The 25,971-nt window shown below is 44.2% G+C and overlaps 1 protein-coding gene across 1 annotated transcript; it reads right to left on the bottom strand.

Annotated features, from left to right (window-relative positions):
- Nucleotides 1–833: 833 nt before the first annotated feature.
- LOC139650563 (gamma-adducin-like) lies at nucleotides 834–24,656 on the bottom strand (the record flags this gene model as incomplete). The annotated part of the gene is made up of 5 exons (XM_071527262.1): nucleotides 24,234–24,656; nucleotides 16,520–16,760; nucleotides 3,491–3,629; nucleotides 1,785–1,936; nucleotides 834–914 (listed from the first exon to the last, which is right to left on the bottom strand). Coding segments are annotated over exons 2-5 (567 nt in total), but the record flags the coding sequence as incomplete, so codon positions are not given.
- Between the last annotated feature and the right edge of the window lie 1,315 nt (nucleotides 24,657–25,971).

Below are 25,971 nucleotides of genomic sequence, written 5' to 3'. Positions count from 1 at the left end.
TGACAAACACACGCTACACTACACAGTATGCATATTTGCGCACACAGACACACACACACACACACACACACACACAGAGAGAGAGGAACGCTCACTTCTGTAGCTATGCAACACGATGGTAGGAACCAAAACACTGAAATGCGGTTAATCTAACATTTTCCTCCACATATAATTCAAGGAAGTAAATTGAAGGAAGTAAATGGCTGATTAAGCAGAGTGGAAAAACATTAACACTGTCCAGTGAAGGACGGCCAAAACCTCTTTATTACACACACACACACATTTACAACCTACTTTGTTTCAGGTTAACCAAGGGATTGCTCAAGTCGAAGTTACACTTTAAAAGTGACTCCAAAATAATGTTTGTCTTTGCTGTAGGAGAAAAAAGGGGTTTGTATATCTCATCCCTTGTTTTTCTGTTCTTTGGCTACACAAACACTGCAAAAAATGTCCATCTTATTTTTCTTAAAACAACTAAAAAAAAAAAAAAAAAACATCTCCCAAGAGTGTGAAGCTGTCACTTTTTACAATTAAATTTCTGACTAATTATTTTAAGTTATTTTCTCAAAATCAACAGCTGAGTGATTTGCCTTCATTCAATATATTGCCACTTAAGGGAGTTAGGGAAATCTGATTATATTTTATCGAGTCAAGTGAAATTGCCTCACCTGATTCACAGATGTGTTTCAACTGTTTCAAGAGAGAAAATATTTTAAGACTGAGCCCGTAATTAAATCACTTTTTAAGGCTGACACGGGACGCAGGGAGACGGGCGTGACACATAAAGAGCATTTTCTGTTAGGACTGGACGGCTCACTCTGATTGGTTCTTACCAGGTTTGCTGCAGACGCCTCGGCGAATGACAATCCTCTGGGGATGATGAGGATGTGGTCTTGCTCTTTACTGACTCGCACCTAAAAACAGAAAAAGACGAATCACTGTTAGCTGAGAAATTTCCCACCGATTCCAAACATAGCATTGACTTGAATTTGAAAGATCAGTCCTAACTGAGTATAGTGTGTTGTTAAAATATCAGAATTTGGACAACAGGTTACACAGAATCAAATGCCATAGCAGTAAAAACTGTCGACAGGAGCCCAACAGAGAGATCAGCTCAAATATATTCAATATAATGGCAACCATAATGGTTAAAAGTAAAGAGTGTTAAAGTGAAAGGGAAATCTTTTTTTTTTTTTACAGCTTTAGCATTCTTCTACGTTTGGAAGAAGCATGGAAATCCAGATCCAATTACATCAAATCAATCAGCATGTATAGCCATTCTGTCATCAATAACCACTTACTATCAACAATTTTAATGTTGATATGTTGCTGAATTGTGGTTAAGTTAATTGCTTTCTTTATGTTTATCAAACCTTGTTGGCAGAATCTGCTTTGTCAAAGTCCGGTCTCCCACTTTTTTCTTTCGCGCATTTACAATTATTGGTAAACATACAATTTTCTTCGATCCATCGGCATAAGTTTCCTCCAGTGTCACACTTGTTCAAAGTGAAAGGTTTAACAACATAAAGAAAGCGATTCCCTTAACCACAGTTCAGCAAAAACGACTAGTTTTTTATACATTGTCAGAAGTTGCGTTCACATTCCTTTATGTGCTAGAAGTGTGATTTCAGACCTGTTCCTCCATAATGGCAGTGAATGGAGAGAGAATAAACCAGGGCAGGAAGCTACACAACCCAAGGTACTACCAGTAAAGTAAGTTCAACATCATTTTAACGTCTATTCCTCTAGCTCTAAATCCCTGTGGACCAGCTGCAGTGCCTTACTGTGATGTAGGAGTTGGCGAAGTGCGCCCAGCTGAACAGATCCACCAGTCTGTAGAGGCTGGCCAGTTTGCAGCGGGTCTGCTTCTCCCCCTTCACCAGAGTGGTGGACTCAACTCCGTACAGGTCGTTGATGGGAGTGACCATTCCCAGACCTGGAAAAAGGGAAAAGAGAGAATGAAATACAGATGAGGAAAAACAGACTCTTGTAAAGACAGCTTCTACATTAATTTCTATTTATTTCCAGGGGTTTAATCAGTATGTGTTGTCTTTTCAGCACTGTCTTTTCTTCACATTCATACAGTTAGATTCACACCAGGATTTGAACCAATCGCTGTCTGCTCACAAGCCTGCTTCTCTAAAATTGAGGCTACCGCTGCCCCCGTAATTACATAACCACTCATTTGAGATTAGCTCTTTAATCTCTAATGATAATAAGCTTTCTAATTTTCTGCTAACTGGAAGGTTATCAGTGTGTGGCGTTCAGCAGGGCCGCAATGTGAGCTTCATTAGTTGTAGCTCAAGACATTTTGCTGTCTTCCCAAAGCACATCGGCCAGTTTATTGGGAGAGAAACAAACTATACTGTATTGTTAAAAAATAGGTTGTTTTAAGTCTTAAACAAGTGTGAGTTTGGTTACAAAATGATATCTCTATTGTATATTATCTATCATCAACAAAGTGACACCTATACTCTTACAGAATTATAGACGGCAAAAACCGCAATGATTTGGTATTGACAAATCACACACAAATCAAAGACTTTTATGGACTGGATCCTCTATAGTTTTAGACATATTGAATGATGCACATCTAGTAATAACTTTTTCCTGTCATATTTGGAATAGAATTGTGTTGTGTAATGAGACATTCTCTCCTTTAATATCTGTCCACTGAGTTTGATCTGACGTCAAATTCAATTCAATCATGTGCATGTGATTAGGCAGAAATATGTACTATTTGCTGGACACTTTTATGTCACTTTATTATTTACTGCCACGCTCTACCCATTTACCCATAAACAGGGAATGGGACTCTTAACTATGGCCGTGTTGGAGCCATGTTGTACCTGCTGAGCTACACAGGAACCACTACCCACCATCTGTCATTTTATCCAACGAGACTATCCGACACCTCCGGCTCTACATCAAACAGAGGCTGAAGGTCCACGCTGAGGTGAAGTAAACAACATCCCATCCTTTAATGCTTTGTTTACTCCCACCGCCTCCTCGGACCTGCTCATTACGGGATTCTTCAGGGACGATGTTATATGGAGGAGCTAAAGGGAACGGCTATATTGCCCTTGACGTGGTAATTCAGCATTAGCTGCGCATTCCAAGGCCGTGATTGGAAGCAGACTTCACATATGGACTCCTGGACTGGACCCCGGGATCAAAAACCCAACAAATATGCACGGCTCTTCCGGAGTCTGGGGCTGGGTCGTCTGTGTGTGTGTGTGTGTGTGTGTGTGTCAGTCTAGTTATGCGTCCATGCGTCTCACTATATCAGCCTATTTGGTTGTTTATGCCATAAGCGCACGCAGCTCATGTGTGCGTCTGCATCTCCTCATCTCAAATATCAACGCCGTGTTTTTGTTTTTGAGCGCAGTTCAAAGTGCCTTCCACCCCGGGGCGGGGTTGGTATGTTCCACCAGAGGTTTAGCCGGCCTGGTCGCCCACGGCAACGGACCACGCCACTGCAAGTACTCACTGAGGGGGGAGGTGTTGAAGCCGGCCACTGAGCTGGCCATGAAGAAGTCGGCGATCTGTCTGAGGGCCAGCAGGCCGGTGGGGTTGTTCCCCTTCTTCATCTGCTCCTGGATCAGACCCTCCAACTCATCTTTGAAGGCCTGGAAGAGAGAGAGAGGGAGAGAAACAGGTGAGAATGAGAACTTAAATCGAAGTTGAGATAGGTAATGTGTTAAGCACTTACACTTTAATCATGTTACGCTCAAATTCCCTTAAATACGTTGTTTCACATTGGCCTAGCTGCTTCAGAGAGAGCTTTGTTTTGAAAGAGCAGCAGAAGGAAAAAGCATCTTTTTTTATGGATTTTTGTGGATTGACATTCATTTTCTGATTCAGTACACCAGAAAACAACCAATCTCAACTTTGTTTATCTTTATTTCAATGCCCCAGATAAGGATGAACGCACACGTCAGCCTTCAAGAACTGAGCGATTTTCAAGGTTGGATGCTTTCATCGGACGCAATGCAGGTTTCATTTATTACAAAGAAACATTCCCCTGATGGCTGTGGAGGAGCTTGAGGTTAGAGATTGCTCTCATAATGTCGGCAAAGCTTCTTGAACTTAATTGAAACAGAAAAAGGGAAAGAGAAGAGAAAGAGAGATATAGGGGTCAGAGAGGAGAGAGGACAAGACAGAATTTGGGATTAGCAGAGACAGAGGGATGAGAGAGTAAAAAAAGAGGGAGCAGAGAGAAACAGACAGAAGGAATGAAAAGAGAGAGAGGGAAAGAGAGGGAAACGTGTTAATCAGAGATTACAAGGATGCTCCCCCGGGTGTCAATCCGTGTCTTCCTAACAGCGCTCTGAGAAGATGGATCGGGATTGGCTGGCTGTCCACAACAAGCTGGGTCAGGATTGGCTGGCCACCTGCTTGCTTGGTGTGACTGGGAGAGAGAGAGAGAGAGTGTGTGTGTGTGTGTGTGTGTGTGTTTTCCTAATCCTCATGTCCAGACTACAGCGGGTGGCAGGACTACTGAGTGTGTTGAATCTACAGATATATGCTCTCTCGCTTGCTGGGGTGCTTATGCAAGACACACACACACACACACACACACACACACACACACACACGATTGACAGGATTACATCACATGACAGGTTGTGTATGATTCCACCCTCATTTTTCTTCAAAACACACATCTTGGATGTTGTTCCTGCACACACACAACACCTTTAAATATAATAAGATGCCACAGAAAGCCCCAGGTAGAGTTTTAAATGTGCTAATACTTTCACTGCCGGACATGTAACCGCTCCCGGACATGTTTTATTCAAACGACTACAATCAATCCCGGCCAGACCGCAGTGTGTGTGAGAGCCAAGTAAACCCGTCTCTGGGGATTTGGTAACGTGTGTAGCTGCTGATAATCATGATAAGGCTGATAATCTCTCAGGCTGCACACTCACCTTTCCCTTCCGGCTCATATAATTAAAGCTGTGTGACAGGTACAGAGGATATTCAAGACGCACATCCTTACACACACACACACACACACACACACACACACACACACTAACACACATGCATGTACGCACACACAAGCTTATGGCCCCACTTCTTGGAGTTTGAGATTATTTGTTCCATCTCTTGTTTTTTTTATTATCATAGTTTTTATCTGTATTTGTCTCCTTTGTTTATTTTGTAAAGCACTTTAATCCAGGTGGTTAAAAGCACTGTATAAATAAGCTTGACACACACGCACGCACACACACACACACACACACACACACACACACACAAGCTACAGTTCCAGTTCTTAGAGTTTGAGATGTATTTGTTCCATCTCTTGTTTTTTATTATCATAGTTTTCATCTGTCTTTGTTTATTTTGTAAAGCACTTTAATCCAGGTCGTTAAAAGCGCTGTATAAATAAGCTTGACACACATGCACAGAAACACACACACACACACACACACACACACAGAGAGCCAAGTTTACAATTATAGTGTAAATCTCACTGTACTGTATTGGACATTAACCCACAGCATTAAAGTGTAATGTGTACATCTAATTCACCTGTTACTATGAAATAATGACAACAGCCATTACACAAAAGGATGAAACTTGAACTGCATTTTTATCGCAGTATCACTAGTCCTACATCAGGCTCTAATGACATTGCATCAAATCCAGGTTTTATGATTGCAATGACACTGGAAGACAGTTAAGACTTAAATAATTATTGAAGTTACAAATGCGGATTACTGGACTCTTTCGTTTGGATAAATAGAAAAGTGTCATTCAGCATTTGGGCTTGCCTTGTTTCATTATTTTTACCATCCACTTGTCCAAACCCTTTGACTACGTAGTGGAATATGACTGGCAGTTTGAAAGGTTAGAGAGATCATCCCATGACTGGAAAATTACAGTTTTGATCCTCTCCAACCGCTACAACCGATGCGAGCAGTGACAACCATGTGTCCCGTCAAATTGTCCTCGAGGAAACCACTGAACCTCTAATGAGGACTGGAACTGACTTGGACTCGACGTTGGTGGTCTCGACTACAGCCCTGACATCTCTGACAGGCTTTGATTCCACTTTGACCTCCTGGTGCGACTTGAAAAAAACAAACAAAAGCAACAGAGGGAAACCGGGGACAAATTCGGCGCGGTGAGAGAGAGAAAAATAGGACGCGAGGCTGTTTCCACGCCATGACTTTTCCAAAGCGGGGGCCGCATCCAATATTCATGCCTTTATTTCATCTCGGTGCTTATGCAAGAGGCGACACACTCCCAATAGAGCCGGCTCTGTAAACAAAAAACATCCCTGACACTTACTTCCCCCTCGTCTCCGCTCCCTGCCCCCTCGGCTCGCCCCACGGGACGCTCCATTAGTGTTGTGCGAATGGAGTCGGAGCCATTGGTTTTAAGCATGCGGGGGTGTTTTTGTTAAAAGTGGATCAACCCCACCCCCCACCTCCCCTGTCAGAACACATACAGTCCCGGAGCACCGCTGGTTCTGGACCTCGGCCAAACATTCCTCCGTCTCTAGCGGCCAGGTTGCCATAGCAACCGGCCCAGTGCGGATGTGTCTGACAGTGGTGGGTCAGGGTTTTTTTGGGGGGTTTTTTGTGTGTGTTTTGTTTCAGAGACTGTTGTGCCATCACAGTGGCCTTGGAGCCACACGGCGCTAGAAGCAGCATTCACCGGATAGAGAGCGCAGTTGGCGGTCTATTGATCGGGCCTGGGGCGGATCCTGCGCTCCGGGCTCGACTGGGAATGCCTTTGTTTTCAGGTCGGTTAGCTGGAGGATTCTCGCTAGCTTGATGCTGCCAGTGACAGCGGCGCTGGAAAAGACGGGGGGGAAGTTTCACTCCAAAATGAGTTCTCCACCATTTGAAAAAAAACTGATGCCTGCTCTTACAAAATGACTGCTGGCATGAAAGTAAATCCCTTTAGTGGTTCCTATTAAAGGAATGAATCGTTTCAATGTTTGGAGGATGGAATCACTTTCTGTGTTTTTGAAATATTGTCTGATCAATTTCAGACAGCAAGCTTTTTCCATTTTGGATATGTAGCATTCTGGAATGAAACCCAGCAAACACACACACACACACACACACACACACACACACACACACACAAGCAGGCATCTGCCCCAGAGTTTGTGTGCTTGCATTCCCAAGAAGATTATGACAGCAGGGATTTGATTCCCATCATCTAAACAGATTAATCCTGCGTCCTAAAGTGGATCGTATCATTAATATTTCGGCAATAACCCCCCCATCTGCAGAGTGATAAAAATAACCTCACACATCAAGTGTGCGTTTTAGCCGCCGTGGCGTGCCGGTTCGCCTTTGATCGCACTCTCGAGGCAACCCACAGTCAAAACCTCATCCTGAACGTGGGGAGAGTTGAGGTGAACTCCCACACAAAGACATTAAAACTGCAGCACATTCGGCTCTTGCGTGAAAACTGACACAAATATCCTGCCGGTGTCCTGCCAGAGGAAAATCACTGAGAGACCAAACCACGCATCCCTCACATTAATTCCCCACTTCCAACGGCTGAAACAGATCTCTCCACTTATTGGAGGAAAAGCGTGATCAAATCAGAAACAGAAGAAAAGAAAGAAGAAGAAGAAAGCTTTCCGTGACCGCTCCAACACGGCATTTCATCATGGAACTGCGGAGGTCTTGAGAGCATTAAGGCGACATGGAGCCTGTCCAGCACTTCAAGTCGAGGTTTGAGAGTGGAGAGAGAAGTAAAACACAGCCAAGGTCTGGCTCCCAGTGTCCTAGTGTGAAGACTGGCTCGGTCTTTTGACTTGAAATGGAACAAAAAGATAAACTTAGCAGTAAGATGATTTAGAGAAACTCGGCCCTGGTCATTCTGACACAGTTGACAAAAGAGCCTGGCACTGAAGAGTTTCAGACACTCTCCATTTTTGATGGGACACTTGATTGATCGCTATGGGGAAATTCTCTTTTTGGCCGCTTCCACAGGGCGGTGTCTTGCTCGAGGACACTACAGCAGGGCAGATAGTTGCCGTAAAAAGGGGCTTTAACTCCAGTCCTCTGGTTGAATGATGGTCTCTCTACTCACTTAGTTTATACTCACTTGGCTTATATGAGCAAAAAAAATTATGATTAATGTCTCCAAAGAAAGATAACACTAGGAAAGTATTTCTGCTTCTCACAATGCAAACAACTTCCTAGCTGTGATGCAGGATGAATTTGTTTTGCTCTATCCTTGCGTAATATTTAGGAAATATTGCTCCTGTAATGTATGTATACACACATGTATATTCCAATTCCTCAGCCTCCTGTTCTTCAGGGACCAAGAGAAATAAACTTTTCAAAATTAACTTATGTCATTTCAAACCTTCATATTACGAGCTCAGGAAGTTACTCGGCTTCAACAACTGATGTCATCAGACTTCCACTGAAGTTTCTCTTTGTTGCGATTCCCTTGTCTCTGCTGCAGTTATTATTGGAGACAGGTGACACAATTGTGGCTATTGTGCCGCAAAGCGTGGGAAAGGAAAACAAGGCTTTTATAGCTTTGTTGGAGCAACGCCGATCCTGCAAGTCTGTGCTTGTGGTCTGATCAAAGAAGTGTGTGTCACCCGGGACAGTTTCAGTGGTGTTACCTTGTTGACGGACACGCTCATGCCCTCATGCTAAATGACTGAAACTCTCAACTCAGTCAAGCCTACTACGTTTACTTTAGTCCAACACATAGAGGTAAAGGATTTCTGCAATTGAATTGTTTAGATTCACTCTACAAACTCGCATTTTCAGGCGTTCTTGGTGCCGTTATTTGATGCCATCTGAGTTCAAATGTCATTGTTCTCACCTGGCCAAATGTACTGAACGAAAAGAATATGCTCCAGAGCTCGAATAAAGCGCTCCAAACATGCTTGGTGTGAACATGCACTTAGGGGCGTGCATGGACACACACACATACATAGTTAGACAGACAAAGAAGGCAGACACATCCACACGTTATCCTGAAAGCATGCACACACACGTAATCGTACACACACACACGCACACGGTGACCAGGTGAGGCCTGTAATTTCAGCCACACACTCAGACAGCCTCCCTAGTTAAGTCAGCACAATGCTGTTCTTTCAAGCAGCCTACGTGACAGAGTTGCAAAGAAGGAGAGAGCCTGCCTGCCTGCCAGCTCGCCACCGCTATTGATTCCCTCCATCTAACCCCGGTGTGTGTGTGTGTGCGTCAGTGAAATCGGTCCCCAACTCCAGCTGCAACGTCTCCCTACTCTGCATAAACTCTCTGCCCTCCTCCTTCAGGGATGCACTTGTTCACCCCGACAGCAAGTGCAGGAAAAGGAAAGTGTCGCTTTAAGAGATCATGTTTACACCGATCATGTGCCTTTAAACTGACCAGAGAGCACATCGGAGTGCGTGAAGTCGACCATGTGACATGTGTGCGAGTACTTGTGTCATTACCTGAGATGTCAATATGTTCTAGACCAATCACTAAGACAAATTCCTGTACGTTTATTCTACTTGTACGGACGGGGCGATTTATCAAAATTAAGTATATCGCAATACAAAGATGTGACAAAACGTATCGTGGGGCAGAAAAATTAATCGTGATATTAGCTACTGTACATTTTATTCTGCTGTAGTAATCACAAATGAGATGGCTTGACCATCACAATTGCTACAATCCAAATTATATTATTTGCACTTTGACATTTTGAAATTATTGTTTACATTCTAGCAAGCCAATGCCATCGCCAGAAAAATGTATGGCTCAGAAATAAACATAATTCTGCATAGTCAGACTTTGTTGTCATTCAACATTATTTATTACATCGTATCGTATCATGAACCCCATATCGCGTATCAAATGGTATCGCGAGATAAAGATATCGTCCCATCCCTATCTACTTGGCACTGTCTCAGCTCAAAGAAAAATGTCGAATGCAGTCGCCAATATTAGACTGGACAGAGAAACCAGCATACAGGCATGGCAGACAGATTATATTCTCACTACCAAGGACCTTATCATGAGTCTGGGGCTATCCTTTTGTGGCTGCACACAAGCTAAAGACGATTTAGTGACATTTCAATATGTTACATCCTAATCCGGAGAGTGCGGCTCCACTGCTGGAGGCTTTGCTAAGCTCAGCACCCAAGAGATATCGTAAAATGCCAAACCAAAAACACAGCCGCCCAGAGCGGGCTGTGAGAGGGAAGATGGAGGCTTTAAAAGGACTCTCCGGAGCGAGCTCAACCACTAATGTTCTATCAAACGAGACCTTGAGGACCTGAAAAAGAAAAGGGAAAAACATAATAGAGAGCAGCCGTGACATTTGCCTCACACGAGGGGGTTCTCGGCAAAAACCCGCCGAAACACCATAAATTATCCACTTGTGTTCTCAGGCAACTGGGGGGGAAAGAGGAGAAAATGTGTGCTTCCTTTGAAAACCACAAAAGTGCTGTGAGTGAGTGTGAGTAAATTTACCACTTGGCATCACTAAATCATTCCTATGGATGATGGATGAACTGTGCTGCCAGCTGGGGAGGAAAGAGGAGGAGAGGAGAGGAGAGGAGAGGAGAGGAGAGACCGCAGGAGAGGAGAAGAGGAGAAGAAAAGAGAAGATGTGAGAAGAGAAGAAAGGAGGAGAGGAGAGAGGGAAAAGAGGGGAAGATAGGAAAGGAGAGAAGAGAAGAGAAGAGAAGAGAAGAGAAGAGAAGAGAAGAGAAGGGGAGAGGAGAGAAGAAATGAGGAGAGGAGAGAGGGAAAAGGGGAGAAGATAGGAAAGGAGAGAAGAGAAGAGAAGAGAAGAGAAGAGAAGAGAAGAGAAAAGAAAAGAAAAGAAAAGAAGAGAAGAGAAGAGAAGAGAAGGGGAGAGGAGAGGAGAGGAGAGAGGGAAAAGAGGAGAAGATAGGAAAGGAGAGAAGAGAAGGGGATGGGAGGGGAGAGGAGAGGAGAGAAGAGAAGAAAGAAGACAGAGGGAAAAAAGGAGAAGATAGGAAAGGAGAGAAGAGAAGAGAAGAGAAGAGAAGAGAAGAGAAGAGAAGAGAAGAGAAGAAGAAAGGAGAGGAGAGGAGAGGAGAGGAAAGGAGAGGAGAGGAGAGGAGAGGAGAGGAGAGGAGAGGAGAGGAGAGGAGAGGAGAGGAGGGGAGAAGAGAAGGGAAACAGAGCAAAAGAGAGAGAGCAAGAAGAGCAGAGAGGCAGAAAATAGAAGCAGCATGTGGAAGTACAAGTCAAATTCGATTTCATCTGATTTAATCTCAAGCTTCTGAAGGCTTTTGACCTGAGTGGTTGAGAGGGGTCACAGGGAGTCACGGCAACCCGGTTCCCAGAGGCTTAAAGACCGAATTTAACACTAACGAATTAATGTCTTCACTCACCATGCATGTCATCACGAGACTTGCATTTGCAGCCAAAATCTATCCTGACTTCACGCTCTTCCAGGCTCTTCTTTGTGTATAAAAAAGCTAAAGCTAACCGCCTCGAGGCAAATTTCAACCGTAAGATGTCATGCAAAATACTTTTCTTCTTTGCATAACGCTTCTGGATGTGTTCCAGTCATGCTTTTAACTGCATTAGCTCTTAAGAATGGCAAGAATGGAATCCAATAGCCATATTTTTACCCATACAGGTTGTTGCTCCCTCCTAATTTTGGCATAAAACCCACTCTGCTGGCAACTTCACTTTACCAAAACCCTTCTCTTCCCCCTTCCCTTCCTCTCACAAGCCTCTGACTTGAATAATCAAATAAATTGAGCGGTGTTCACATCAAACATCAATTAACCTGTCAGGGGCAAGAATGTTTTCCTGGTTTACTTATACAGCCAGTATGAATTGTATTTTATTTGTCTCAAACTTGACCTTCTCCATCCTTTCCCTCGGCACTTTGAATGACACATTGATCGTTACATCTTACATTTCAGGCATTTGAACTGACGCCCTTATCTGGAGCTACTTAGAGAAAACATTTCTGTGTCTCTAAAGGTAAACAGGCTACGGTTACACTTGTCATTTCGACGTGATATTTACCACAGCGTCAAGCCCTTCAAGTGCCAAATTCAGCCGGGAAACCAGAAGTGAGACGCTTCACCCCTCTGCGCCTGAGGCTATGAAACCTGTTGTACAAACATTTTGTACAAATAAAGTCTTATTTTTGAGCAGTATCTTATGAAGAGCTTCACAATTTAGCAACAATTTAATCCCCCACAATCCTCTTAGTATGCCCATGTTTTTGATTATGTCACACAACGAGAAAACTTACTTCTGGATTCTACATCTATTAGTTTGCATGGACCGCTGTGATACAGTGATGTTTAGTGATATACAGTATATGTATGCAATATGCTATAAGCTATGTTTGCTAATGTTACTGTATTCAGCTGATCAACTACGGAGTCAGAAATCACACACAAATAAAGTGATAATTAATTATGTCTATTTGATCACCTGGGATCCGTACTTGTTGAGATCCGATTCTTAAAAGCACATTTTAGAGTTCATGTTCATGACAAAAAATCTAATTGCGATTATTTAACAGATTATTGCAATTGCGATTTAAACTGCGATTCCTATCATCACAACTTTTTCTTGTCATACACTTTTTAGAACTTTAAAATTGTTTAAAGAAAAGCCATTTTGTTAAAAAATAGCTGTGGTCACTGTGCAGGATTTTCTGAGTTTGAGTATGATGAAAGGTTTTCACCAGTATGACCTCTACTGTACGAACACACTTGGCTTCAAAATGGCTCTTATGTGTCACCTGATACTGTATCTATTTGCATCTGTATGCATTATTATTCCCTGCTCTCCCTCTCCATCTCTTTACATTGCTTGTGTGCACATTGTGCTGCACTGCCTCCAGACTGTGTAGAACACCAATCACAATAAGAGCCTGAACACATCGCAATTTGAGCAAAATGTCACTTCAGGCCGCCCTGGCGTGACCGGATGATAAAAGTTTAACTGTAGCCTCAGATTTCTGAAGGTAAAACCGGTTGCATGAATGAGCCACAGCGCATGAATCGGCTGTGTTGCTTCAGTCCCGCCTAGTCTATATCGGTCCGACTTTAAATACAGCCTGCCATCTGAGCGCTAGAAACATGTAATCTAGAGCCGCTGCTAGTCCCATAACACTGGAAACAAAACAAACCAGAGACAGAGAGAGGGAGAGAGAGAGAGAGAGAGAGAGAGAGAGAGAGAGAGAGAGAGAGACATGTGTGCACACTCAGCTGGTGACACACTTGTTGTTGTAGTTGAATATGAGAGAGAGAGAGAGAGAGAGAGAGGCAGAAAGAGAGAGATGATAATGGGAGGGGACAGTGAGGCGCACATGTGCACACCCAGCTGGTGACACACACTTGTTATTGTTATTGTCATAGTTGAATGTATATGAATGAGAGAGGGAGGGAGCGATGGACTGAGAAAGAGGGAGACGGAGAAAGAAAAGGAGATGTTGATGATGAAAGAGAGAGAGAAGCACACGTGTGCACATGCAGCTGGCGACACACTTGTTGTAGCTGAATATGAGAAAGACAGAGAGAGAGAGAGAGAGAGAGAAAGAGAGAGAGAGAGAGAGAGAGAGAGAGAGAGAGAGAGAGAGAGAGAGAGAGAGAGGGGTCAGGGCTGGAGAGACTCTGCAGAGATCCACCTGTTGCTGCTGCTGTGCTTCAGGCCATCTGAATGAGAGCCGCCTGGCTCACATTCAAAACCACATCCACCAGGAATAATACACACACACACACACACACACACACACACACACACACACACACACACACACACTACATGACCACAAGCACAACACACACACACAGAAACAAGCAGACAGACACACACAAACACAGTGATGTAGTGCTAATTGAAGCGGTGAGGAAACTATGATGTCCAGCAAGGCAAAAACATAGATTAAAACGTGCAGGAAATCACTAATTTATCTTTTTTCCCTTAAAAAACGACATATACCATGAATTTAGGTAAAAAAAAGATGTATATCAGCCTGAATTATATTTTCTGAAAATCACTAATTTATTTTTTTTCCCCACAAAAACAATCTTCACATCAGTTTGATACCATTTACTATGATGTACAGCATGAATTTAGGTCAAAAAGAGGTATATCAGCCTGAAAAGGTGAGTAAACTCTATTCTGGTTTACACACACATCAATGCTTTTATGTACACACACACACACACACACACACACACGCTCTTTTGCTCAATCCCTCACTGTATTTCCCTCACTCACAGACACCCAGACATACACACACACACACACACACAAACACACACACACACAGAGAGTATCAAGTGGAAACCTGCATCAGCAGCACCGTGCTCCTGCCCTTCCAGACATCTGGTGAAAAAGCGCGCCAAGAAAACCACACTGGGCATGTGCAGAATGCGGATCACATTAAAGGCTTAAAAAAAGAACAGGCCAAACCGCCACAGCCACTACACAATATCAATCACACACACATACAGGCTTGTGTTACTCTGCTTGTGAGGAACATTCATTCATTAAGTGAAAACCCAAAGCAACATCTGACCTTGTCCTTTACCTAACATTAACTTAACCATAAATCAATCCCTGTCTAACGCTGCCTGTAAAATAGTCCAAGATGTCCTCACTTCTGCAAAAAGGCCTCACTTCAAAGTACTTTGAAATACAAGTTTGTACACATACAGTACATACACACCTTACTTCTCCAAACATAAGATCCCATTGTAAACACTAAGGTGAACTTCAGTTACAGACCTGCCTTCAGTCAATACTGCAGAGCAAATAGTGGGCAGGGGGCTCGTTGTAAAATCTCCATACGAGGTGACGTAACTGTTCAAAGGTCACACAAACTGTAACATAGGACAACACTATGGTGTCGCTTCGTTACAGGAGTTTGCTTTTGTGCAACACGACGAGTGGAAGGGAAAGAAAGAAAGATGCACATGCAAAAGTCGAGTTAAATCAGCTCAACTTGACAGAAACGGACAGTTCAATATTCTCGATCGACTGTCGAATCAAGTTTCCCCGGTGATAAGACGCTTGTTATCGAGTGAGAGAAGGAATAATGGATTGGGGAGAGGGAGTGAAAGAAAATGGGAAGAAAGGGGAGAGAAGGGAAAAGGAGCAGAGCAAAAACCGATCAACTCCTTTGGTGTCTCTGGTCTGTCTCAGGCTCCCAGCCTGTCTACTGCTACTGCCTGACAGTGTAAACCAGTCCGTCAGCTGATACCCAGCTGGTAAAGATGATGTTTATGATTCTGATAAGATCATCTGACTTGTGACTAACAGGCAGTCCAATAGTGTTGTATCACTAGTGTCTATTTCCTCATTCTGAAACAGGTCAGAATTATTTTCTGATCAAATTTCTTTTCTCGAACGATTATGGTTATGGATTTGTCTTTCACTAGGGTCACTCATTCTAAAAATGTATACAGCCACAGTAGTTGTAAGTCTGTTTGGATAAAAGCACCGATGGCAAATATAAGACTGGAAGCTATGTAACCAGTAGATTATTCAGGCAAACAGTTAAAACAAACTAAAACAATGGAACTACAGAAAATTCCCGAAAACACCGTGGTTCTCACCTAGTTGTAAAGTGCAACTAGGTAGTTTCATAATCACTGTCTAACAATGAGTCTGTTTTTGATAAACGTAGCGCTGAGACCGACCGGACTGTTTCAATTCAAACCTCACAGCAGCGTCCGGCAGCAAGTTATTCTCTGTGAACTTTACTGCACCTCTGGCATTTAACAGTACCATAAGTGCACACATTTTTAGCATGCGTGGAGATCAAACCCTTAATTGTCCCTGCAGCACCTTCGCCAAGTTCGGCCACTAGAGCAGCAGCCATTCTCAAGACCTCAAGGAAAGAGAATCAAACAACTGCATTACTTACATTGGCTGAAATATAGGCCGTTAGCTCAGAGATTGTTTACTTCAGCAAAACCTGACCCAACATGAGAGCCGCTGGCCCAGAGGACGCTGGGAGAGCTGCAGTGAGGGTGTGGTGGGCCGCGGTTATATTAGGGTTTTAACAGGCCGCTGACTGCTGTGCTTCTGCGGTTACTGTCACAACATCTGTCACTATGGACACACAAATACGCACAAACACACACACACACACACACACACACACACAGTTGTAACTTCTCCAAAACTCACTGGGTTGAGAAACGGTAACCGCCGGCAAGAGAAAGTGAGAACTGATTTCAGTTCTCACTTTAGTTATTTGTAACGAGGTGAAAATTTCTCCCGCTTGCTTCAAGTTCATAAGGTCTTCTGTGACCTCAATAACAAATAATCGACTCAAATTTTAAGTAGCAATACTTCCCTCGACTTTGGCAAGAGACGGAGTTTAAATAACAGGCTTCTGATGAGGGCATTTTCTCTCTTTCACCAAAAAATCGGATTCAACTTGAGGAAGCTTCGTCTTTCTTTAAACGCTGCAGGATCTGTGTGATATATCTGTATATAGCTATAAACGGACATTCCCTGGGCAGGACATATCCCCCTCCCCTCTCCCCCCTCCTGTAACTTACAGGGCTCTGCAGGATCTGTGTGACTCGTTTCTTCTGCTCCAGGACGTTGAAGTCCTGCCGGAGGTCGGGCGACATGTTCCTGGCCCTGAGGTACTCCGGGTCATTGACATTGATCCGGTCGAAGTAGCGCTCCTTGGTCCCTCCGCCGGGCGGGGGAGGGGTGGTGACCACCTCCTGATGGCCGTCCGCACTCATGCCTGCTCCGCCGCGCTCGCTCTGCCTCTGCCGCTCCGACTCTCACCTGAGAAGAAGAAGAAGAAGAAGAGAGGTGGAGAGGTTAGAAAAAGGATCCGGTTATTTTGAAAGGTGAGCGGTGAAGTGGCAGTCTAATATATAAAATACACCCAAATATTTAAGAAGTTAATAGGATATGCACTCAAATATTTTCCTTCATGACACAAGAAAGGGAGTACAGACAGGTGCAACAGCAAAGCATGAGTCAGGATTCCAACCAAAGCGGTTATGAGAATGTGGTATACCAACATTATCCAACAGTCATCATGAGGTAAATGAGGTAATTTTTACATTCTGCGCTGCTTTCGTAATCTACTGTTTTATTTGGTATCAAAGTTTTAGCACATAATCCTAGCTGAGCAACAATCATTCGACAACACAATCTTCATTGATGGACAAGCACTGATACTAATGTCTGTCAAAACATTTAGGCTAAATAATGTAAAATGCATCTGTCAGTCATTGGACTGAACACAGTTCCATAATACAGATGAGGACAAACAAAAAGACCGATACAAAGACATCCATCCATCCATCCAAGTGAAAATTCTGCAGCATCTTGTGCAGACAACACGCTGCTAACTAAAAAACATCAATCTAAGTCTGTTTGATATAAATGAGATTGACTTACTGTTTTAAAAACAGAGCATTGCATTTTAAAACAATGACAGACAACACTGGCAGCACAAGCTATATTGCTATGGCATGTTTTGGAGTAAGTAAATGTACTCAAATGACTTCTAATAAAGAGTAACTTTGTAACTGAAAAAGTAAAGTCATTTATTACTTTTAGAAGTAACTTGCCCCAACACTGAATTCAATTCCCTTTCAGCTCAATAAGTTCAGGAGGATTCTCATTGAAATTCAAACGTTTGGCAGGAGACAGTCCAGCTGATAAGCCAAATAAGATAATGAATGCTCCATCATTAGCAGATGACCTGCCATTCACCTGAACAGACAGACAGAGTGACAGTGTGTGTAGAGGAAGAGGATGGGCTGCTTGGTTGGACAGGCAAACATAAGGACGCCAATAACAGACGCCCCTACCCCCCTCCTCCCCCGACTGTCCTAATAGCAGTATTTTGTTCCATACACTCTGATCCCATTGTAAACACACAGACGCAGCACTATCAACAATCACACAACACTTATCAACATATAACGCACTCCAATGTGTGGAGCAAACAAAGTGTACGAGGAGAGTAAGTCTGACTGTCCGGGTCATGACTGGGTGGGACCGAGTTAGTTTACTCTCTCCGTCCATCTCCAGGTCAGCTGGTACGACAACAAACACTTCCCAGGATACGGGAATGGCTACAATATCCTAATAGCATCCAATGTGGCTGACTTTCTCAACAACGCCTTGTCGTCATGCCAAGGGACCGGGCCAATAAAGAGATGAGGCATAAACAAACTTAGGCTAAGTGCTGGTTGAGGAATATACAGAGAGCAGAGGAGGGAGAGAGAGAGACGGACAGACTGAGTTTTCCAGCGTCCTTTGCAGCATGACTGTAGTTGTAGCAGCGGAGGATAAGCTGGTGGCGTATTAGAGAGGGGCGGGGCTTGTGGTAGCTTGAACAGATGGTGCCTAGACTTGGAGGGAGAGGGAGAGAGAGAGAGAGCGAGAAAAGAGATCCCATGGCTGTCGTTGTCTTCAAAACCCCGCTGGTCACTTTATTTGACAGCCGGCCCACTGAAGTTTAGGGCGACTCCCTCTCTTCCCTCCTCTTGTCCTCGTCTGCTGTCTGCTGTTAACTCAGTACGGCGGGAAAGACCGGGGTTGGGGAGGTGATTCGTTCCGACACGCGCCGTTAAGCTGCTCATTCAGGTCAAATGCCACTTAAAACGATGGTTTAGAGAAGTGGAGTGACATACAGAGTGACAGTGGATTGGATATAGCGGTGTGGTGTGTCTGTTTCAATTCAAACCGGCCGTCCAGGTACATGGGGAAAGCAGATAAATTAAAGTGTTGCTCCCAGTCCAGGCATAATCTATTTTAAACATTTTCAACAGCCAGCCAAACATGTAAAAGTTGACAAAAGTCGGCTGATGACAGTCTCTGAAATTCCACTACAAAACAAATGTTAAGATTTATTTCAGTGACCAACCAAAACATGTGCGGTCTGGATGGGAATCTACAGCCGCTTTCACACCTGGTTCAGTTTCCTCCTCCAGGGTGGAAATTAATAGAACAACTGGACCAAGACCTTGTTGAGACGACGGTGTCAGTATGAGACAATGTGATCCGACCGCGATCCAACCCAACCACAGGAAGCACTGTGCATTATGGGTTAAACATGCAATGAGTTATTGGTTAAGGATCAGTTTTGAGTTATTGGTTAAGGATGAGTTTTACCCTGGAAGAAAGTCCTTTACCGCACCAATTTCCTGAACAATGAAGCAAATGACTGCTCCAATGTGGCTTTTGTTGATGGATTGTGGCCCGGTTTAAATTTTGCCTTGTGAAACGTAACCAAACCAATGTGTAAATGAAACTCGCACGACCCCACGTCTCCATTTGTACGTATAGAGAGAGACCCACTGTGTTGAGTCTTGGCACGTACGGCTACTTTCTCCCAGTGCTCCAATTTAAATCTGTAAGAAAGCCAGCGACAACATTTAACACTTCCTTTCTGAGGGATTATCTAACACATACAAGCAAGACTTCCTTCCTAATGTAACCGAACACTCATGAAGTCTGTGTGTATTTAATGAAATGGGTCTAGAGTGAACCATATGCAAATAAAGCTAGGATAAGGAAGACAGGTTCCTAAAAGGCTTTTCCAAAGGAGAATACTGACTAGTTACTGGTTACATATCACAAGAATCATCACCATCCCACATATTAACATTCACAGCATCTATGAATAACCTCCATTTTTACATAACACACCATATAGGCGGATTTAGTGAATGTGTTTATCCAAGCGCCTTACAATAAAACCCCTTTAACCCTTGCAGCATTAGTGCCATGCTCTCTGTATAGGAACACGAATGAAATGGCCTCGATTTGAACACATTGTTAGGGTAAATGTTTCGGCTTGAGCATTTTGAATAAGAAATCAACATCTAATTCAAAAGCCTAACTCTTATAGGGGTGGTATAGGTGTTGTATGTATCATCAAAATGTTAGTAAGGTGCCTCAAATGATACTCAAACTGCATTCACATCATTTAGTCCAACAGTTAAGAGACTTTCTTGATAGCCGGCCCAGATGCCCAGAGCGACACCAGACACGACAGTATGCCAAATATGCCAATATCGAGCCAAAGCCTGCTGACCAATGGGATGCCTCCTTCTGGCCCTGACGAGGGGGGGAGGGGGCTTGGGAACGTGATAATTGCCACGAAAATGACACATCCAATCAGAGCCCAACGAGCTGACGGATAGCCACAGACACACAGCGTAGCTAACATCTTCCCATTTTAGAAAAAAAAACACATGACAAACTTAACAAATGTGACAATTCTCTGGTGAAGAAAAAAAAAAAAAAACGACATTTCAAAATGCCAAAGTTTCCCTTTCAAGGCCCTACATTTCCTATATGGTCTTAACCCTAAACCAGTCAATCCATAGGAATCCCCCCTCTCTCTCTCTTTCTCTCATATCTCTCTGTCTGAACCTGATCCCCCTGCTAAAGCTGTGATTTACATGGAAATGAATAAAAGCCCCCCCCAAAAAAATGCTCTTAAACTGAAGGCAGCTGGGCAGCGCCGCGTTACGTAACCTGATATTGAATTCATCCTCCCGCCGGCCTGCTCTGCTCTGCTCTGCTTACTGAGCGGCCCTGCACAGGACAGGCTGCAGTCTGATCGAATATACAGTGCAAACTAAAGTCACTGGTGGTGGTACCATTAGTTAGGGAGACAAAGACGGCAGAAAACTAATGAGAGGTAAGGAAAAGATGTGTGATTAAACTTTATGGCAAAAAGGAAAGGTGCAAATGGGTAAACTAAAAAGGAGACAAGACTGTGAAATGATTCGCTGTGGTACAATACTTCAATAATTTTACACTTCGATCATTAAAAGTCGCTCCAATGCCTGAAAATGTCAAATTTAACTGAAACGCAGACGATAGAATCAAGCAAAGTGCATCGAAGCAGAAGGTGGAAAGGGGAGATTGACAGCGTGAGCACGGGATTGAAATTCTGCTGCATGGGTGGAATCCCACGTAGTCGAATGCAACAGCTGCAGCCTCTCCAAAATAAAGTTACACGCCCCCCCTCTGGACCCCCCAACACCCCCAACACCCACATACTCCCATAAAACCCCTCCCACCATCCAGTGTTTACACCACGAGCCGGGCAAGTGCTGCTGCTGTTGCTCCCTTGAGTGTAGGGATGAAAGGCCTTAACCACACACACACACACGCACACACACACACACACACACACACGCACACACACACACACACACACACACACACACACTATGCCATCCCATCCCTGCTCTGTCACAAGACATGCAGATCCAGCAGCCCCCAGCATGTGCCGTCCCTCCCTCCCTCCCTCCCTCTCTCTATCTGTCAATAGATCATTGTCCCCGTCCCAAACCCTCTAGCCGGGGGTTTCAGCGCGCCCCAGTGCATCCTGGTCCCATCCAGAGAAATCGACGGTTGAGAAGGTTTGGGAGGGTGGGGGGGGGGGGAGTGGCGGGGGCAAAGGTCACAATCCAACTGAATGAGGATGGAATCAGATACTGATGTTATCGTGTCAATGTTTCCACTGTAAATCTAATGCTTCCTGACAGATTTTATTTTGTGATTTATTCAAATGTGACTTCAATGAGGTAAACACAATGAAAAACTTTTGTCAAAAGTTTTGGAAAAATGAGTTATGTTTGCCCCTTTTCAGATTTCCAGTCAAATGACAGCAGAGTATTGTAATTGATTTATGGTCCATTAATTTGTGGCAGCCAGACGGGGCAGACTGTTTGCTGAAGGGCGGTAGACTGTGACCGCAGCCTGAGGCAAGGTGACCGCGACCTTTCACCCCGTGACCTATACTGACCCTCCCCCCCTCCCTCTCTCTCTCTCTCTCTCTCTCTCTCTCTCATTTGTTCACCAGCGCTGCAGGCACAAGATGTCTTTATCTATGGGAAGCTGTCCGTTCTCATATAAACAGTTGTTTAAAGGCCGCTGTAAACCAATCACTGCTTAATGTGTTTTTGGTTACTAGGAGTCACTTGATAAATGGGAGTGAGAGAGCCGGAGCCTCCATCTAGCCCGGCCTTAACCTTTCGGCTACAATAGACGAGGTCACTGCATGACAGGGAAACGTTAATCAAATATGCGGCATGTATTATATAGAATTAGTCAGGCATAAATGCATAAACTATACAAATCAATAAACTAATTTATGACTTTAGGTGAAATAGGTTCTACAGCACAGTTTCTGAAACTATGATAGGTATTTTCATGAGCATAAGTATGTTTTAAATGCACCTGTATCCCATGGTGCGACAAAATTTTAATAGCACAAACAAAATGGGCAGTATAAGGAATAGACAAGATAAGACACACATGGCATAAGTGACTTAAACTATCCATCTGTCCTGTGAAACGTCAATAAGAGCGGGGACACACTGACGGAAAATCTAAGCGTGACTGCACTTAAAAGTTTGTTTTTTCTTTCTTTTTTTACAAGTAGTTCCCTCTTCTATCTCTATATATTATGGGAGCTATGGGACACCAAGACAGAGAGCTTACCCACAATGCCTCAGTACTCCTCTGACATTAAGAGCTGGATCTGAGCCAGCGGTTCAAACAGCCTTTCTACACATAACACACAACTCTCCCTCTTCATCTGATGACAGCCAGCTATTCTGTAGCCTACATATACCTCTCTCTCTCTCTCTGTCTCTCTATCTGTCTCTTTAGCTCTCTCCATCTCTGTCTGCCTCTCTCTCTCTCTCTCTCTCTGTCTGTCTCTTTAGCTCTCTCCATCTCTGTCTCTCTCTCTCTGTCTGCCTCTCTCTCTCTCTGTCTCTTTAGCTCTCTCCATCTCTGTCTCTCTCTCTGTCTGCCTCTCTCTCTCTCTCTGTCTGACTGTCTCTTTAACTCTCTCCATCTCTGTCTTTCTCTCTGTCCATCATTCTCTCTCTCTTCGCCTTTCACTGTGCAAGACGCTTGACACATGCAAACTCAGTAAAAAGGACACAAACACACAGTAAGACTAACACCGAATAATATCATACACACCACACACACGCGTACAAAAATACACTATTGTACTGGATAAGACACACGCCCACCAACACACCCACCCATATACACAAACACACCCACCCATACACACACACACACCTCCTACTCATATCCTTATCATGCCTGGGGGAAGCTTCAAAGCGTGGCTGCCTGTGTCTCTGCGAGCTGCCACCCCTAAAAATAGACAGGCAGCCTTTTGGGTTGTGTTTCAGACCCAACGGCAACAATACCAGGAAAGAATCTGTACGTTGGCTAATTATATCCACGCTCACACACACACACGCGCTGTAAAATGGCACAGCGAGCATGCAGGCACGAATCCACACACTGCAAACGCCGTAACTCCGGTGAGGGCCCGGGGGGGGGGGCCGAGCAACTCGTGCACACACACATACATACACAAACACATAGAAGGAGAAGGAGAAGGTGTGTTTGCACGTCAGATCTAGCAGTGAAACTTGGGAGTGTGTGTAAGCTGAATGCGCAGTGGCTTACAGATCCTCCTCCTGAGCTCACCAGCATGCCAGTAGTGAGTGTTTTCTCTGCGACTGATACATACAGCAGTGGTGTTTAGTTGTACTTTTTGGTGCTGGTTCCCTGTCCATCCTCGTTTTAGCGCTATGTTTGGTTCTGGTGCCGGTTGCAACACAGAAAATATTCTTATTTGGATCATTTGTTATGATAAAAGCATTGTAACTGAATCACTGATTTGTGTTTTGGAGGGAAAATGTGCTAAAGACTGGTTAATTTGACATTTTCCCTAGCAATGGTGGTAATGTTCTTGCTGTTGTGACCCACCTGTGCTGAATGAATGCAGTGTCTTCCTTCGCACACGGTCCCTACTGTTGCACACATTAGAGATAATAACCAGGGCTAATCTTCTCTGCAGCTCACACTCACTGCGCCGCGACTGCCAAGCATGTTGACCAGTGCAAGTCAATAACACTGGCTCTGTGTGTGGGAGTGCGTGGGAGTGTGTGTGTGTGTGTAAGTCTGTGTGTGCCCAAGCAGTCATACAAACAAGGAATTCCCCTGAAATTACAAATCAGCATCAGGGATCGTAACCTTTGGATTCCGGCTCTGGCAGCCGGAAAAAAGCAGCAAATCTGGACTCTCTCATTAGAAATGAATGGGGTTGAACATTCCCAAAACTGGAAAAAAACAAAAACAAAAACACCCTGAGGAATCCCACCCCTAAACAATACATTCCAACCACCCGTCCAGCTGTAATAACAACAAACTAGAGCACAAACAAATAAGCAGAGTCCAACCAACCTCGTATTTCCTCCTCGGTCAGTGAATGGGACGGAACAAGCGGTAGTAGTAGGCAGCCGAGTCAAAACACATGTCTCTCTCTCTCTCTGTGTGTGTGTGTGTGTGTGTGTGTGTGCGCTCAAATCCTAACACTGACTCCCATAGAGACGCCGGGAAAAGAGAGGGAGAAAGAGAGAGAGAGTGGGAGAAAGCGGGATATGAAAGGCAGAAAGAGAAAGAGAGAGAGAGAGAGCCAGGCGATAATCAGAAAACCAGTCGGTCCACTTGTCCCTCCAGATTTTCCATATAGATCCTCTTTGGTCGAGTTTGCCAGCAGATAGCAGATTTGTTTTCTCTCAGATTCCTGCGGGGCTCCGCTCAATGGCCGACCGACCAGAGAGAGGTATATCAACAGCTGTGAGTGTGTGTGAGTGTGTGTGAGTGTGTCTGTGTCCTCGGCGAATGTGGGTGTGTGTTTGTGTGGAAAAGAAGCTAAAGGAACCACGTGACGCGGGCTTAATCCCCCGCCTACTGGCTGGAAACGCGCACACACACACACACACCGATTCAGGCACACAAACACACACACACACACACACACACAGGCTGCTAGACCAATCACAGCTCAGGCTCACACACACTAACCACCCCTCCTCCTCCCTCTCCTTCTCTCTCTCTCTCTCGCTCTCTCTCCCTAGCTCCCTCTGTCTAGTCTAGCCTTTTTTTCCCCCTCTCTCTCTTCTTTCTTTGATCCATTCACTTTCTTGTCTCAGTCCCACATTCCACCATTCTCTTTCTCTCTCTCTCTCTCTCTTGCTCTCTCTCCTTATATCTCTCACCCCCGGCGACTGTACTAAAGGTCAGTGTTTATGAGTTTGGCCGGCAGCACTGTGACTACAGCAACACAACCTGCTGCAGCAAAAAAAAAAACAAAAAAAAAAAAAACACTGCACAGCCTTTACTGCCACCTCGGTCCCTCAGGACGAATGTAAAGCGAACTGGAATACGAAAATGCTACAGAGAAATGCAGGAGGACACTTTTAAACAGGAATGTGATAATTTACTGATCCCTGGAGGGAAATTCTTGTTTCATTGCCCGCTTCCACAGGGAGGTCAGAGGTCAAGGTCAGCTATATACACACACACACACACATCGGCCCAGAAGCTGGTAGTGATTCAGTGTCTCGCTTAAAGAGGAACTCCGGCCATTTTCAACCTGGATCCTATATTCTTTTTGGCTTATCGGGGTGGCAGGTACGAGCCTCTGTATCACCAAGCATACATCCTACCGAAACTTCATCTAATTTTCAACCTGGACTCCATTTTCCCATTTGTTTTCCCTTTGATTCCCAATTGATTCTCACCAAAATCTCATCCATTGCTTCCATCATTTGCCTGGGTGCACGTTTCTACAATACAGTCCTACAGGGCCAATGGACACTCCAAAAATCAGCCCTAAAAAAGCACCCAAAGTGTCTTTTTCCAACACATTGATTGCTCAACCTGTAATGAGACCTGTTGGTTAAAAGATGTACATGAAAATGATCTAAAGTCATGTCTTCCTCGTACAGTTTGATGACACCTTGGCCGTTGCTGTACTACTTCATTGTTTACTCTTTGCTCTTAGCTCAAATTATCAGGTTATGTATGCAGAAGAAAAACAAACAATCCAGGCAGTCAGCAAGCTGTCAACAACCTGTTAGCCAAGCCATGAATGATGCCGTTTGATTTTCACAGTATCACGCTTGTCACTGACTAC

Source organism: Centroberyx affinis, unplaced genomic scaffold (genome assembly GCF_046629955.1).
Source record: "Centroberyx affinis isolate AG114_WGS23_722 - 3 ecotype Tasmania unplaced genomic scaffold, CSIRO-AGI_Caff_v1 ptg001511l_1, whole genome shotgun sequence".
In the NCBI taxonomy this organism is placed as follows: domain Eukaryota; kingdom Metazoa; phylum Chordata; class Actinopteri; order Beryciformes; family Berycidae; genus Centroberyx; species Centroberyx affinis.
The sequence above is the reverse complement of the archived record's forward strand: the minus strand, read 5'-3'. Positions and strand labels throughout refer to the sequence as shown.